Source organism: Amphibalanus amphitrite, unplaced genomic scaffold (assembly GCF_019059575.1).
Source record: "Amphibalanus amphitrite isolate SeventyFive unplaced genomic scaffold, NRLGWU_Aamphi_draft 000263F_arrow, whole genome shotgun sequence".
NCBI lineage: Eukaryota > Metazoa > Arthropoda > Thecostraca > Balanomorpha > Balanidae > Amphibalanus > Amphibalanus amphitrite.
Window position 1 is genome coordinate 294,770 of NW_024881758.1, and position 16,328 is coordinate 311,097.

Below are 16,328 nucleotides of genomic sequence, written 5' to 3' on the forward strand. Positions count from 1 at the left end.
CTGGCGCTCATGCGCGCTGCGGTGGAGACGCGGCACGTGATTCTGCTCCCAGATGGGATGAACGCCCCCCCCCCCCTACACACAGAGCTGCCCGCTGATGGGGAAGTCAGGGGGGAGACCCGCGCCGCCACTGACCTGTGTAGCCAGACTGGCAGATGCAGCGGTAGTCGCTGGCCAGGTCGATGCACGTGCCGCCGTTGTGGCACTGCTCGCCACAGTTGCTGATGGTTTGATCGCAGTTCTTGCCAGTCCACCCCTCCATACACTCGCACTGGTAGTCTCCTACCAGGTTCTTACAGGAGACCGCGTTCACACACGGACTTCCTTGGCATTCGTCCGAATCTGTAAGCGGAACGTCAGTTAGAACATTGGCGGCGGATTTAACATAGCAACATGTTGAATGTGCTGTGGAGTTATGGACTACCGCAGCAACAACACCAGAAACAAAAATCCCTCCCCAATACCAGGACTGGAAGTTCCGCATAACTGACAAAACTATCAAAAACTGATTTAAAACCAAATTAACTCTGTTCATCAAGACCACTGACTTCTATCCTCAAAATATTTATAGCCATTTTCTGGACCCAAACCGAACGGTCAATTTTCACTACCGATGGACGCTGGCAAGGATTGACGGCTGGGTCCCGGGCGAGGGGCTCCTTTTTCCAATCACTGAGTGACGGACGGGGCTATCAGGAGAGAGGAACCACCGGACAGCGGTCCGATCAGAGGCGACCGTTACCCGGGCGGTCCGATCGGCTGCCGCACTGACCGAACGGGCCCGAGCTGCCCCGAGAAGCCCCAAGCGGCCCCAAGCGGCTCCAGCCTTCCCGGACTGACCCCTGGCAGACCCAGAGTCCCCGAGCGTCCCCAGAGCCCGAGTACTCACCGAGCTGGCAGAGGTTGCCCTCCCATCCGTGCGGGCAGCTGCAGCGGAACCCATCCACCAGATCAACACAGGTTCCGCCGTGCTGACACGGCGATGACGCCCTGCATTCGTTCACATCTGCGGAGAGAGGTCAGCAGCGGTCACAAAGGGATCGGGAAGGTCAGAGGTCGAGAGGCTGCTGAGCTTCGGTAGCGGAGGTGCTCACTTAGCCTAGCAGCTACTTCCGTTCATAATCCTTTGAACACAGAGTGCTAACCAGCTCGACAAACATGGCGCCGCAGCCTTCGCACCTGCTGTTGGCAGCACTGCCGTGCCAAACGCGCCGAGAACGCCTCTGTGCTGTCAACGCGTCACAACCGCCGCCCTGCAGTCGGTGCGCCAAGAACGCCAACTGTCCAACGGAACACGCCTGGTGTCCGGCTGATTCAATTAAAAGCCAATGGAGTCCGAGGGTGCTGCGGGCCGGGCGGTGGCTCTCATTAACAGCGCCCCGCGCAAAAACCGGGCGCTGCGGCTGCGACGCCGGCTGATCGGCCGTCATTGCTGCAGTGGCGGCCGGGGAGGAGCCCCACCCCGCCGACAGATCGACCGGCCGCCAGTCATGATGCCAAATCAGTCAGCGCCGCGCTTCTCTGTTTATGCAAAGCCGCCGAGGTGCCGGCGCGGTCTAGTCATCGGCCGTAATGAGGCTCCGAGCGCCACGGCGCCGCGGATAAATTAAAAGGGTTTCCTAATAAGAGGTTACCGGCAAGCCGCTCGGCTCTGCTCGGCGCTGCAGTTTGGTAAAAAGCCAACTATGCGCGGGGGCTGCATTGAATAAACTCCAATCGGCTGGTAATGGTCCGGCGGTGGCACGGTGCTGTAATTTGGCGCGTCCGAACGCCGCGCGTGATTCATTACTCTGCATTATATTCCAGATTCGGTGGGCGCGGCGGCAGCGGCCCTCCGCGGCGTCCCGTCACGGACGGAGGTCTGTGACCACAATCGGGCGGCATTCCGGCCATGGCAGCGCAGCTCGTAAACGCTGCCTGTTGTACAGTTTACTGCCGGCAGCGCGGCCATTAGCTGCCGAGGCGGTCAGGCGGCGGTGGGTGCCGCGCGGTGGCGGAACACCTGGGCGCCGCCACACCCCGTCACCTGACCCGGGCGAAGGGGGAGGGCGACCCTGACACCAAGTGCCCCAACACAGAGTACCGTGCACGGAGCACCCCTGACCAGGAGCCGTGTGGGAGGTAGCATGGTCACTGGTCAGTGGAGAACATGCCAACGTGTCATAGAGAAAACAATGACATCGCTGGTTTTGAGTCTCAGAGAATGGATTGTTCGAGGCAGCAATTAAGTGTGAATAGCCAAATGGCAGGGTTACTTTAGAGGAAATAAGATATAAGCAAAATGTGGTGAGGAAGTCGGTTCGGGACAGCGGAAGGTTTAAAACGTCGGAAATCAAAGAAACGGATAATGAGGAGGAGACTCGGGACTTTAGGGGAGACTTTGATGAGGTGAGGTGGGGAGTTTGGAGGGGTCCAGGAGGCGCCGGAGAGCAGCCCTCTCCGTGAGAACGGGCGGCTCGGTGGCGCCAATTTCGCCCTATTACCGCGTCTGGCAGCGGCGGCGTCATTACCGGAGGCTAATGGCCGTCATCGGGCTCCGCCGGCGCCGTCATTAGGGCCCGATCGGACCGTCACCGGTGGCGGCGCCGGCGGCCGACGGACGCGCGTCACCCCGTCCCCGCTGGCCAGCGATCACCTCCCCGGTACACGCACACGCTAGAGCGTCCTGGCTGACTCACGAACCCCCTGAGCAGCCACCGAGCTCGGATGACTTGTGCAGTTTTTGCTTAACGCCATAAACCCACCACCGGTGTGCCGAAATCACCACCGGCCGTCGATCGCATTCAATCTTGGCCGCCCGATTGATCCACGCGCGCCGCTGCCGGGCCGCGCGTAAACGCAGCGGGTCGGCGCGTCACGGCGCAGCGCGCGCAGCAAACGTCACCCTCTGTCTTATTTTAGAGCCGGGCTCTCATCAGGCCGGCGCGCCGGCGCTCTCTCGCCGTCGGAGGCCGGCCGATCGGCGGGCGGTGTGCTCTGATGGACGGCTCATTATTGGGGCGGCGGCCGGCGCGCGCCGTCGACCCGCACTTTCTCGCCCCGCCGCTGCCACAGCGTGCATTCCCGACGCCACCGAAAGCGAGCAGGCTCAAGGCTTTTTCCTCAAGACGAGCTGCTGGCTGGCGGCGACTCATGCTGGCCGGCGCCGCGCAGCGATGCTGACAATCAGTCCCCGCGCCCAGTGACGTGCACATACGCGACACACGACACAGCGCGGTGATGACATAATTCCCCGCGGTGACTACTCACTGATTTGGCAGCGGTCGCCCGTCCAGCCGGGCGGACACGAGCACTGGAATTCGCCGCTCATGTCGATACACGTGCCGCCGTGCTGGCACGGGCCCGTGGCGCACGGGTTGTCCACCACCTCGCAGTTGTCGCCGGAGAAACCCTCCGGACAAGTGCAGCGGTACTTGTCGGGCCGCGTGTTCTCGCACGTGCCACCGTTCACACACGGCTCGTGGGTGCCACAGAAGTTGAGGTCTGCCGGAGAGCACAGAGCAAAAGTCAGGTCACAGGTCAGGTCATCGTTCAGGTCATAGTTCAGGTCACAGCTCAGGTGGCGGTTCATTGGGGACATTCATGGGTCAGTATAGGGACACCCCACACCACCAGCTGCCCAGCATTCCCAGACCAGCCCTCGCTCGCTCCCTCCCCCTCTCGGCACGGCCGTCACCAATACACGTGACGGGCCGTGCAGGCGGCGGCTCTGCACACCTCTGCAGCGCCCTGAGAAAACGCCGCCTCCCATGGCGAAATCAGCCGCGCGCATTGTTTCGGTAACCGGCAAGTCAGCGCCACCATCACGACTGGCGGGCCGATTTTTCCGCGGCGCCGCTCCGCCGTCGGCTCTCTCGTTAGGACGACAGGCGCGGAGAAGCGGCCGGCCGGCCGCCGCATAACATACATACGTTAGCGTGTGCAGGGCGCCTAACAATGCCACAGCCACGCAGCGCCGCGCCGACCTGCTTTACGATCGGCCCGCCGCTGCTACCTTTTCAGCGCCGATTATTTATCGCAGCTGCTCGCGCCGTAGCTCAGGCAGGCGCGGCTCCGCACCGCTCTGCGATGTTCCGCAGCCGCCCGCCGTCGCAGTCTCTTGGTGCTAGCGGCCAACTCGAATCTCGGCGCCGACGTCTCCGCTGACTTGGCGGCCCCATTCTGCGCGGGTGTGATTACAAACCGGCCAACAATGCCGCCACTATTACTGGTCGACGGGCTAGCGGCAGCGCGCCGCGCCGACCAGCGGGGGACATTATTAAGAGGCAATCGTTTATCACAGCTGCCGCCGTATCAGGGCTCGGCGCGGCAGTAGTGGCCGGCCGTCCACACGGGCCAGCGGGAAGTCCGGACGTGTCAATCGACCGACATCGTGCCGTCCATAGCGAGTGGGCAGCCGGCGGAGAGCAGCGACAGCGAGCAGCGACAGCGAGCAGCGACAGCGAGCAGCCGCCGTTTGTAAGGCTGCATGCATGGCTGTCCTGATACGTGGGCATGAACTGAGCGAATGCAGTGGCAGCGAATGCAGAGATAGCGCAAACACGGGCATCCGGTACCGCTTGAAGCCGCTCGAGTGGCAGGGTCTTCACCGGCAGTTCTTGCAAATGCAGCCCAGCTGAAGAGAAACAGTTCCTACAGTGGCAGCGCCTGCTACCGTGGCGGCGGATACTGTCAGCTTCTGGTACTATGGCAGTTTAGGTACTGGCAGCTTCTGCACTGGCACTTTACATAGGTTTCGGCAGTCCCCGCACCGGCAGCCGCTCTATCGACAGCTCTGCAGTGGCAGCAGCCTCAGTGACATCAGTTGCACTAGCAGCAGCGGCCCGACGGTTTACGAGCCGACCGATCTGGGTCCCCGTTCGGCCGGCGATAAATCGACCTGGCCCAGATCGGCTCCGCCCTGGTGCGGTCGGCGCGCCGTGAAATCCCGGCCGAGTTATCGATACGATTACGGCGGCGGCTGTCGTCAGCAGCGATGATGGAGCGCGTAGTCAACACCACTCTGCTGACTATCTGCATACAGCAGCCGCCGCTCCCCGCCGATAAAAAACAGCCGACCGCCTCCCCTCAGCAGCCGGTGCAATCCCCGTCAAGAGGCGCCCCTACCGAATTTGACTGTTTTGCACATTTGGGTTAAAGCGATCCGTCGCCAGGCCCCCGGGATTAGACGGAATATGCCATACGGGGGAGTGGGCTTAAACTTAATTATCGAGTATTCATGAAACCCCACCCCGATCATTGATTGACGGTAAAGCTCCCGGCGGGATTTTGATGGATTCAGCCGCGCCTCATCGTGCGGCGAGCGCTGCAGCTGGCCGAGACGTCATCATTATTCATTTGCGTCCACAAAGCCACACCGGCACGTGCGGTACCACGAGACACGGGGACAGGCTCATCCGTCACAACCTGCCGAAGACGCCACGCCGCGAACACTGCTCACCGCCCAAATAAGTCAACACTTGAGCCGACAAAGGCGGCCGGCGGTTAAACGAGCCAGATGGGACAATGCGCTCCCCTTGGATGGCTAATCCAATAGCTGTGTCATAACTCTGTGGAGCGCAATGTGGCGCCGACCGCCACCCGGCGCGGCTCTCCAAATGGGCTTACAATGGGGCGACACCGACGGTTTGGTCGGCGGTCTCCCCTATCCTGGGTCCGCCGGAGGCATGTCATCCCCTCCCCTCTGCTATTCAGAGGACTGCTGTCCTGAAACCACACTACGTAGCCTAAGTAATAAAGCACGAGGAGGGCCGGGGCAGCCGGTGATCCGGAGGACACAAGGGGATGTGTCGCCACCGCAGACGCCAGTCGACCGGCCCATGAAGCAGCTCTGTGCTGCAAGAACAGCCTCTGATAGCGGCACCGGTGACCGGCTATCGGCAGCCGCCATCGGCAGACTGTTTACAGCCGGACAGCTGCTATCTCGCCGGTCAGGGACGGCAGAGCGGCCCGCAGCCGTACTCACCCTGCTCGCAGAGAATGCCGCCCCAGTTGAGTTCGCAGTTGCACAGCCACGGCTTGCCGTTGCAGAAGCCGTGCTTGCAGCCCGGGTAGGGGACGCACTCGTCGCAGAACTCCCCTTGCCAGCCCGGCTCGCACCTGAAATAAAAACACACCGGTCAGTCAACTGATACCACCAGTCCACACGGTGTCGGTCTTATATACCATCCCCTCCTTCCGGCTGCACCTGTTTAGCTCTGGGGGCGGCTCGGAGGACCCCCAGCGGCGCGGCCGTCCGACCCCACCCCGGTCAGCGCGGCCGGTGCAGCGGCCAGCGCGGCCTGTAACCGGACACAGGGCGCCGCTGACAGGCGCCGGCTCTGCCCAGCTTTACGTTCGTCATTAGCCATCGCCGCTGGAGTTAGCGTCGCTTAATTAAATAGCACTGCGACAGATATGTGGCTGCGGCTCGACTAATGTCGGTCCGGTCCGAGCCGGCTCCCAGCGGCCCCCCGCAGCGGCGGCAGAAAACACGGGGCGGCAGCCGGCGCAGGTGATACCACAGAGCGGCGCACTCAGGCCGTCTCTCGTCTCCCGTCTCTCGTCTCTCGTCTCTCGGAGTCCGGCGGAGGCGGAGTCGGCAGCGGCGGTCCGTTCTCTCCCGGGTGATTATTTCTACGGTCGGAGATTAATGACGCGACCAGTATCGCGCCATCTCCGACGGAATCCGTGTACTCGATAATTAGGTAGTCGATTATTAGCTACAGGCTGCGGCGGCGACCGATCGCACCATCTTGGACATGGCGCGGAGCTAAACAAACAGGCGACCGGAGAGATAGGGCGTGCGCCCACCCCCGGCCGTCCGCCCGCGCACATTTACGGCTCAGATCGACACGACGGAGCGACAGAGTGGCATTGAGAGCGACACGAAGAGAGGAACAGAGAGACAGCAGCGGGAGCGACACAAGATCAGCGGCATCGAGACCGACAATAAGAGCGGCACCAAGAGAGGTACCGAGAGCGGCACCGAGAGCGACATCACGAGCGTCACAGGGAGCGGCAATGAGAGCGATAACAGGAGTGGCACTAAGAGCGACATCAGGAGCGTCACAGGGAGAGGCAATAAGAGCGACATCAGGAGCGTCACAGGGAGCGGCAATAAGAGCGACATAAGGAGCGTCGCCGGTCCGTCCGTCTGGCCGGTGACAGGGCTAGTCGTGATAGAGACGTCGCACCACCAGCCAACGGCAGCAGCTCATAAATAAATGCATGCCAGCGCCGCGTCGATTTGTCGACACCGGCTTTGGGCGGCGGTGTCGGCAGGGTATTTACATGCGGTGGGAGGGCCGCCGAAAAGGCGTCGCGCCGCTGCTGGGTTTTTGGAGAACGACTGACCACGGCGACCGAACATCCACACGGTCAGTTTGGGATCATGGCGAGGGGACGAGTCAATACTGCCCGAGAGGTTATATCGATGAAGACGCGGGCTGTCGGTTTCTTTGCCGTGTATTGCCGTGTCATGCTGCCCCGTGCTGTTTCTTCCCGTGCACTCCACCATGCCATACAGTTGTATCCGTGCCCCGTTCCGTGCCTCGCGCCGTGTCGCCCCGTGCCGTGCAGTGCCATGCCGACCTTGCCTCCTCAGCAGGACCGGAGTCGGCGGGCTGACTCACTGTCGCCGCCGCTCCCCGGCCGGCCACCGTTCTCACGGTGCAACTCAGAGGCGCGTCCAGCTCCCCCGGACAGGGGGACGGTCCCCAACCGGTCCCAACCCGACACGCAGTCCGAGGTGTCGGCAGAAGCCACCGCGACAGGCGACTGCCGGCGACCGGTCGGCGGCCGCCGCCCGGCCTGGCCGACCCTGGAAACTTCCCTGTTCACACCGCACGAAAGGATTACAGCATGCCGGTGCACGGTGCCATGCAATGATCGACGATGCACGGGTGATAAGGCACATATCCAACATCGCAGGCGGGTCGGCCGTGGTCCCTGCGCCACATGGGGGACGGCATTCCGAGGCGGCGACTGGACGGCAACGGACAGACTTGCAAACAAACGGACAGATGGATAGCTGGTCGAACGGATAGACGGACGGACGAGCGGACGATGGACTCACGGGAATAATATAACGTACAAATCGGTTGTATATAATGCACATCCGGGCAAACTCGAAACAAAAGACCGAGAGCATGGCGGGAACTATAAGTCAAACGAGCGGCGTCCGCCACGGTCCGATGACCGGCCGGTTCGACACGTCGCGGCGTGCTCTGTGAGCCAGCACGGCCGGCCGTGCTCGCTCTGTCTGACAAGCCTTGTTGACAGTTGAGTCACGCCGGAGCCGAGCGGCGGCCGTTCGTGGGAAACGCTCCCTGCCGGACACTGCGCTCGACGAATCGCTGACGGAAGTCGGCCGCGGCCGCGCCGGGAAAGTTCATCAGCACCGGTTCTGTGAGGTGTTGCAGCGGCCCAGCGCCTGTGGTTAGCTGTGTACCGTCCACCCTGCTGACCACAGAGTTGCAGTGCATGGACGCGTGAGATTGGAAGCTGCGTTTGTGACATGGCCGTTCACATATGATACATCAAGTAGGATGAAAATTATCTTAGTGTTAGCTATAGCAGCAGCGTTTTGTTGAGGCGACAGACAAGTTCACCATTGCCCCAGAAGCGGCAGCGGCGGTAGTGGCAGCTCCCCACGTCCGGGTGAAGATACGAATCCACTATTATATGAAACGGGAGCGGCTCGGTCGGCCTGGAAAAACCGGCGTGACCCGGGCAGCTCATCCTTTGGGCAGGCCGACGAGCCGCCGTACGGCGGGCCCACGAGTGCCGGGAGTCTGCGGCGTGGTTAGAACCGGTGTCTGAGGCACGGCTGGGGACCGAATGTGCCAGTCGGAGCCCGGACCAGCGGTGGTGACCGGCGGGAGTAGCCGGGAGGCGGTGCCCTGTGCCCGTCTCATTAGGAGCTGACGAGTGGCCGAGACTCTATCAGACAGATCGGGACGTGCACCGCATCCGACACGGCGCGTCTCACGGTGGGCCGGTGCCGGCGCAAAAAGAGCACCACAAAAGCCGCCGACCGGCGCAGCGCGTCGATACCATCGCCGCCGTCGACACTCGCGGCGCGGCGCGGCGTGAGGTGGCGCGCGCAGCCGCTTCTTGTGCGTTCCCGGCCGACGGGCGGGGCGGCGGCAGGCTGTGGAAGTGTCCATCTCTGGGGAGTGACCTGAGGCGCTCCTCCCTGGGAGGAACTCCTCCGGCGGCCGGCAGATCCGCCCGGCCGTCGCGGCAGTCATGTCGCCTCCGTCACTGCGCCGACCGCGCCATTGTCGCCGGCGCTGCGCCGTTTTTGCCGCAGCGCCGGCAGCTCGGCTGACACAGCCTTTGCCGATGTTTTTGCCGGCGACAGACGGCAGAAATATAATATTTTTCTGCACCACCGTGACTGGCGCAGTCCTCTGAGAGTCCTCCCGACCGCGGCCAGCACAATGCCCGCTTTTTGTGGGACTTCGCGTTTCCTGCGCCGCGTCGGGCTTCAGATTAATATGATCATTACGCCAGGTGGGTTGTGTTTGGTTTGTGTCGCGGGCTTCCGATAGGAGCCGCCGATAGGGGTGCGGCTGGTGACCTCCGTGTGCTCGGCGGTCACCGCCGTCGGTATCGCTGCAGCTGTCCAGGTGCCGGCGCAGCTGCCGCCGGCATCAAATCACGAGCAAAGTTCGCAGTAGCGCCGGCCGCACTCTGCGTTAATCGGCGGCTATCAGTGGACAGAGCGCCATATGGCCGGCGAGTGGTGTGCAAGCGGCGACGGTCAGAGGGCACGGCATTTACTGGGGTCACGACAGCCGCCTGGTCACGGCGGCTGAGCAATGCGGCTCGGGTGCACGCACACAACAGACACATACGGTGGGGTTTCGGGTGGATCCGTGGACTCACCTGCACTCGCCGGGCCGGTCACAGCGGCCGTTGATGGGGTGGCAGCCCTCCTTGCACTGAGCTGTAACACAGAGAAAATAGCGGTCAGATGGGCGGCCCATGGTCATCGGTCATATGGTCGATTGATTTTTAAACGGTGAATGATCGACTAGCAATTCTCATGGCAGTGACAGCCATGATCGTTGTTGTAGCACATCGATCAAAATTATGGACAGAATATATCCCGCCACTACTAGCAAATCCATGACCAACTCCTTTAGATACATCATCGTCTCACCCCACCACCCAACCCACACCCCTGCCCCTCCGGACGGTATACTTACGTGTCTCACAGTTGGGCGGTCCCACCCAGCCGTCCAGACACTGTTTGTCACCGTTCTGGTCGCACGTGTAGTGACCGAACTGGTCGTCCCGCGGCCGGCACAGCTTGGTGCACGTGCTGTTGTAGTAGTTGTCGTCACACTGCACTCTGAAGCGGTAGTAGACGGTGGCGGCCACACCGTGGTGCGTGGTCGAGTGCCAGTCACTGGAGGGCTTCAGGATGCCGGAGTGAGTGGCCAGCTCGATCACCTCAGCGGCTGGAGGGGCAGGGTTGGGTCGGGTCAGTGAGGGTCAGGTTACGTCAGGTCATATCTGCGCTATCAATGTTTTTGGTCTAATAGAATGAGCAGATATTACCTGCCTACATTGTTAGTTCTGCAAGCTAATTCACGAAATAATTTTGAAAAATAGCATAATTAGACGTTTACAATTACCATACTAAAGTCGGGCACATCTTAATGAAGAGTATTAGGATCGGTAAATAATACGATAGGAGCTGCGTTGAACAAAACCTACGAAAAAGCATACATCAATACATGGGGACGTTGACGGAGACGGTAAATGAGACGGAGACGGAGGAGGCGGTGACGAAGGAGACGGTGACGCGGCACATGTCGACCCAATTTGCGCCGCGCGCGGGACACATTCCGTGCCTTTGTGTGCCGCTGAATGCCGCGCCGGAACCGCCGGCAGCGCGCCACGATCGTGACAGCCGCGTCACGAGCGCGGCGCGTCAGCTGCGCCGCGCGGCACAGACGGCGCGCCGGCGTCAAAGGGTTGGCGCGCGCGGCGCCGGCCGCACGAAAGACATCTGACAGGGTCAACGGAGCCGCGGCTCGGGGCACGAAGGTACGACACAATATTATCGCCTTGGAGTTGGACAGGAACACAAAAGAACGGCGGAAAACACAAGGTCGGGAGACGTAGAGTCACTGAGCGAGGAGAGTCGATAGAAGAGGTCATTGGACGGCACGGAACTGAAGGAAGACAGATAGTCGCTGCGCTGTGTGCTGGAAGGTTCCCCTGAGCTCCGCCGACTGGCACCGGAGGGCCGGTGACGGCGATGTGCCCGGTGAGCCTACTGGATAGGCGTGCCAGTTCATAGAACGTGGCATGGCCACCGGAGCGGGTCGGATTATCCCGTCCACCTGACCGGCTCGCGTGCTGCGGCGACGCAGGGCGCGGCGAGTCGGCCGGCCGGGCGCTCTACACTGACATCAGCCGGCGCCCACCACCGTCCGGCGGTCAACTGGTTCTGACCGGGCACCCGCTGAAATCCGAGCCGCGCGCACCGGCGCCGTACTTACCGGGCTGTCCCTTGACGTTGTCGAGCACCTCCAGTACCAGGGTGAAGTATCTCTGCAACAGACCAGAACAGAGCGGCGTCAGAGGGTAAGCCGCTTAGGACGGCTCGGGCTCCGGCGCTGGCCGCGCACCGGGGCCGAAAAAGGTGGCCGGATTACACGTGTCTGTTCATCACAGGCAGCCGGACCGATGGCTGCTGTAATCGGTCAGTGGACCGGCACAAGACGCCGCTCTGACCGCCAGGGGTCACGGGGCGGGATCAGCACACACAGGTCAGGAACGGGCGCGCACATAAGGAGCTCACCGACCGCACGAGTCAGAGAAACCCAGCGCACGTTACATATAAATCTCACTTGATAAAACGAATGTAACCAAAGCTTCCCTAACGAAAGCGCACGTTGACCAGCAATGAATCCAGCGCCCCTGTGTTGTGCCGTTCTCTGTGCAATGTGCATGTGTGAGGGGATGCGTCGTCTACTGTGTGTGTGCGGGCGATGCGGTGCGGCGATGCGGCGGGTGATAGCGGTTCCCGTCGCGGTACGGCGCACACCGACACGTGTCTACCGTGTCGGCGGCGTCGACAGCATGTGTCCAACAGAGGCGAGCTCCCGGCTGTGACAACAGAGCGTCAGAAACAGACCGAGTGGCATATCCAGAGCGGAGGATTCTGTTGGCAGATGGATGGCACAAGACGAGGCGGGCTTAACAATTAAAGTGTAACGCCACTAAAGATGCTACGCTGGAAACCAGTAGCATTTATTGAACAGTGGAGGCGCAACTTCAAGGAATCCCAAGCGGCGACGTCACAGCGCTCTACAGCGTCATCGGGGAGTCATTGAGGCGTCATCGGCGTCGACGCGACACGTGCGCCGGTGCTCCGCCGCCGCCGCGGCGGAGCACCGATGACGGCTGTCCCCCGTTTTGAGAGGGGAGACGCGGGAGAGCAGCGAAAACCCACAAAAACCCACATCCGGCGCTCACTTTAAGCGGCAGGATTGCGGGACATCCCGTAAAAGTGCCGTCCCCTCGGGCGACAGCGCGGGGGAGTCGTTCGGCAGCTGCGACAGGAGACAATCGCCGGCGCAGAAACACAAATGTGGCGTGTGACTCTGCGGTAAAAATATCCGCGCCGGGGACGCCGTCTGGACGACAGAGGGTCGGGGTGACATTGGCGGCGCGTTCGGCACTCTCAGACACCGTAAAAAGTCGGCTGGCGCGGCCTCACTGGGTGACTGAGCCATTGGGATTGTGATACATTTGGCGTCGTGAAATGGGTCATTGCGGCCAAGGGTAGAGGGATGTGTCGACATGGCTCCATTCAAACGCCAATCATCGGCAATACAACAGTGCTAAGTCATGAGTTATATCGATAAAATGGCTCAGATACCATCGGCGAGCTACTGTGTTCAATATTCAAACGATGCAAGACGCCAGCTGAGCGGATACGGCTGATCCGCCTCTGCAGCCGTTAGCGAGGCTCGCTGGAATGGCGTTCATGCGGTCCCAAGGTAGATATCCAGCCGGAAGAGGCGTTCTTGACTGCCGACGACCTCCAGACGTGCTGCCTGGCCGCGCGGTCCCAGTAGCTCCTCTACTGCGCCGTGCCGAACCGACCGCCCCCTAATCGTTTCAGAGGAACCAGAGATCAGTGGCGCGCAGTAGAATTAGCGAATGCGATGTGCTGATTTCGCGTCATCAGCATGCTGACGCTTCCAAAGACAGCGTCACCAGAACCGGAGGACACCATCGACTGTCGCTCCTGGCGAAGGGAAGAGTAGTCCGGAGCTCCCAAGCCTGGGCCACACCGGGTCCGATGAAATCGCCGAGCAGGCGTGACTATCGAGGCTGAATCAATGGCCGGGCGGCAGCAGCGAACCGCTCTCGGCAGCTCACCGCTCAGCCGCTAACTGCCGGCAGACATGCAAGGTATACCGAGCAGTGGCGTCCGGCGAGCTGAGAGCAGCGCCAGCCAGCAGCGGCGGCGCCGACCCCCGGCCGCGCCCCGCTGGATGGCTGTCCCATCGGTCCGATCGGGCCCTGATGTATGCAGGCCGGTGACGGTCCCACGGAGTGACCTCCAGGGCGGCCGGGTCAGTGCCACAACTGCGCCCGTCCGCCGGCGCCGCCGCAACCGCCGCCAACAGCCGGCGCGCACCCCGCGCCCGCCGCTTCGAGCCGGGTCTTTACGGCCCCGCGGCATTTTTATTCGACGAAATTCGAAGCAATTGCCTTCCTGTGGCGGGGTCAGGTAATGTGTGGAACGACCCGAAATTGCAGCGGCCGCCGTCAGCATCCGCCGTAAAGGAGCCACGACACAAGGCAGGGCTGATTACTCCAGACGGTTATGGGCGGGCTGCTCCCGCATAATCGCTCGGCATACCCGCAGAAAAAGGCCGCGTGGCGTCCGGCCGCGGCGGCGGTCGGGGCAGCAGATGGATGAAGTGTCACCGAGGCTCGTCTGTTTTCTGACCGGCATTCCGTCCGACGGCGCGGCATCTAATCGTCATCTGCCATCAGCGGCGGCGGCGGCGGCGGCGGGGATTGTTTGCGGCCGGCGCGGGTCGGCGCTCGTCATCGGCCGGTCGCCGCGGGCGGCCTCCACCCCCCGCCGCCGCCGCCTGTGATCGCGGACCGACCGCGCGGTCACTCCATCGGCCGGCGGTAATGATCCGCCCCCGCCCCCGCCCCCGCCCCCGCCCGGCCGACACCTCAGCAGTGTTTTTGTTGCACGTCCGCTGCCGACAGCAGCTGTCATCCGCGCTCTTCAATTCCGCTCGGCAAAACAGCGGCGGCGTATCAGCGCCCCCGATCTGCGTTCCGGCACCGACCGCACCGGCCAGGAGCGGCATCCAAAAACACTTCCACTCCACTCCGACCCAGCCCTGAGCACCGCTCCGACCTCACTGACCTCTCGGTATCCTCTTCCTAATAACACACTTAAACCCATCGAATATGCGGCCAATAAACAGTCACAGTATGGCGCTGCGTGCGGCTTGATTGTTCGCCGGTCTCCGATACCGTCTGCCCATGAATACCTGATATCAATGCGGTCAGCTAATGGTTTATTGGCGCAACAGGGAGCTGGCTGGTGGCTGACGGCGGCTGATGGTAGCTGAGGGTTGCTGACGGGACGCGCCTCTCGCCTCATCACCCGCTCACCGGCCCGTCGGGAGCGCCGGAGGCGGTGGCTGGTGGAGTGAGGTGCTGCCGGGCGGCAGTGTGAGGACCGATCGGATAGGTAGGGTAGGGCGGCGATCGGGGGAGGGTCCGGCTGCGAGCGGGGCACGAGCGTGCGGTGGCCGTTTGCAATAGCCGCTGATTAATGGCTCGTTACTGCGCTGGTCGGATGGTCTTGGCGGCAGGTCGCGTCTTCGGGCGGGGGCGGGCGGCGTACCTGGCCACATGCAGCCGTCGCCGCTGGCTGCAGACAGTCCGCTCAGAGCGTGTCCTGGCGATCAGCCCTGACGCCGTCCCCCGTCCTCTCCCGGCAGAGCAGCGGCGTCTCTCCGAGCGCGTGTGAACGGACGCCGCTCCGCTGCCTCCGGCCTGGTCTGGCGTGCAACGGTGCCATCGGAGCCACCGATTTGATCCGGCGCTGCCGGGCCGCGTGGAGCTCCGCCCGGCCGGCCGGCTGCCCGCGCCCACAGCAATTTATGCGGCTCCCGAAGCGCTAATGATATTCAGCGATGTAAAAACTACCAATTAAAGTCGACCAGTTCCTTTTTAACGCTGCGCTCAGCCGGTATTTTATGGGTTTACTTCTTATAGAGAGGCTGCTGATAGCATCTGGGCAGGAGCGGCGCGGTTCGCCCGGTGGCCGGAGAGGGCAGCGCGGCGCCCCTGTCCCCAGAACGGCCGCTCCTAGAGGTCGACAAAAACCGAGCACTGCGCCGCGCCGCCGCCCACCGAACGCCGATGGTCGACAACATAATCGACGACAAACATCCTCTGACAGTCTGGGTGGAGGACGCGGCGGTGGACCGCGCACCGTGCCGCCGCGTTTGACGGACGTGCAGTCGTGCAGTGTGGTCTGTGCGAATCGGACGGCGGTGCGGCGACCTGTCGGGCGTCGGCCCGCCCGCGACAAACAGAACATACTGGTAGTCGGCTCCGCCCTACAGAGCTGGCCTCCAGAGCAGCAGCAGAAGCAGCAGTATAACCACCACCAGCAGCAGTAGTAGTAGTAGCAGCGCCGGCGGCGACCACCGGCCGACGATCGATTGTTGTAGCTCACCCCGCCGCCAGCAGCGTCCATCAGGGTAGCACGGCGGCCGCTTCCGGGCGCAGCAATGATCGCCAGCAGGGACAGCGGCTCGCGCCGCCCGCGGCCGCTGTTTTTGCCCCTCCTCTCGATCTGTTCGGACCGCCCCCTGACCACGGAAAATGCATGAGATGCGCGCCCGCCGCCGCCACTGCACCACACATGAATAATCCGCCTCGTCGCCGCCGCCGTCGGCAGTAATGACCAGTAGCGGCGGCGGAGGCGACCGGCGGCCAGCGCGTGCCGCCGACACGCACCGCAAACACAACTGCTCTGTTTACACGGCTAATGTGACTGCTACACGCGCCGTCCGTCACGGAAACCCGCGTCCCGTCACGGCCGTCACGGAACGTAACGCGCGACACGAGCGGCAAAACCGTGACAGCTATTACCGCAGAACTAGCTCAGAATGAACTCCACCAAAATGTCATTCTCATGGTTGAGCTACCTCATCCGTGGGTTTATTTTAGTCCGTTATTCAGTACGAACCGCTAACGCACACATCCGGTTGCGTTCCATCGCCGCTCGGTCGGGTCACGGCCGGCGCTCTTCAAACAGAGTCCTGTCG

The 16,328-nt window shown here is 62.3% G+C and overlaps 1 protein-coding gene across 1 annotated transcript in view; it reads right to left on the reverse strand.

Annotated features, from left to right (window-relative positions):
* Positions 1-16,328, reverse strand: part of LOC122386816 (protein jagged-1b-like) — a 51,959-nt gene that overhangs the window by 12,777 nt on the left and 22,854 nt on the right. The window contains exons 3-9 of the mRNA XM_043376456.1: positions 11,502-11,553; positions 10,197-10,451; positions 9,874-9,934; positions 5,966-6,099; positions 3,250-3,483; positions 890-1,006; positions 136-342 (exon numbers count right to left, since the gene is read on the reverse strand). Of these exons, the coding sequence (XP_043232391.1) occupies positions 136-342; positions 890-1,006; positions 3,250-3,483; positions 5,966-6,099; positions 9,874-9,934; positions 10,197-10,451; positions 11,502-11,553 (1,060 nt within the window). The remainder of the gene's footprint in view (positions 1-135; positions 343-889; positions 1,007-3,249; positions 3,484-5,965; positions 6,100-9,873; positions 9,935-10,196; positions 10,452-11,501; positions 11,554-16,328) is intronic.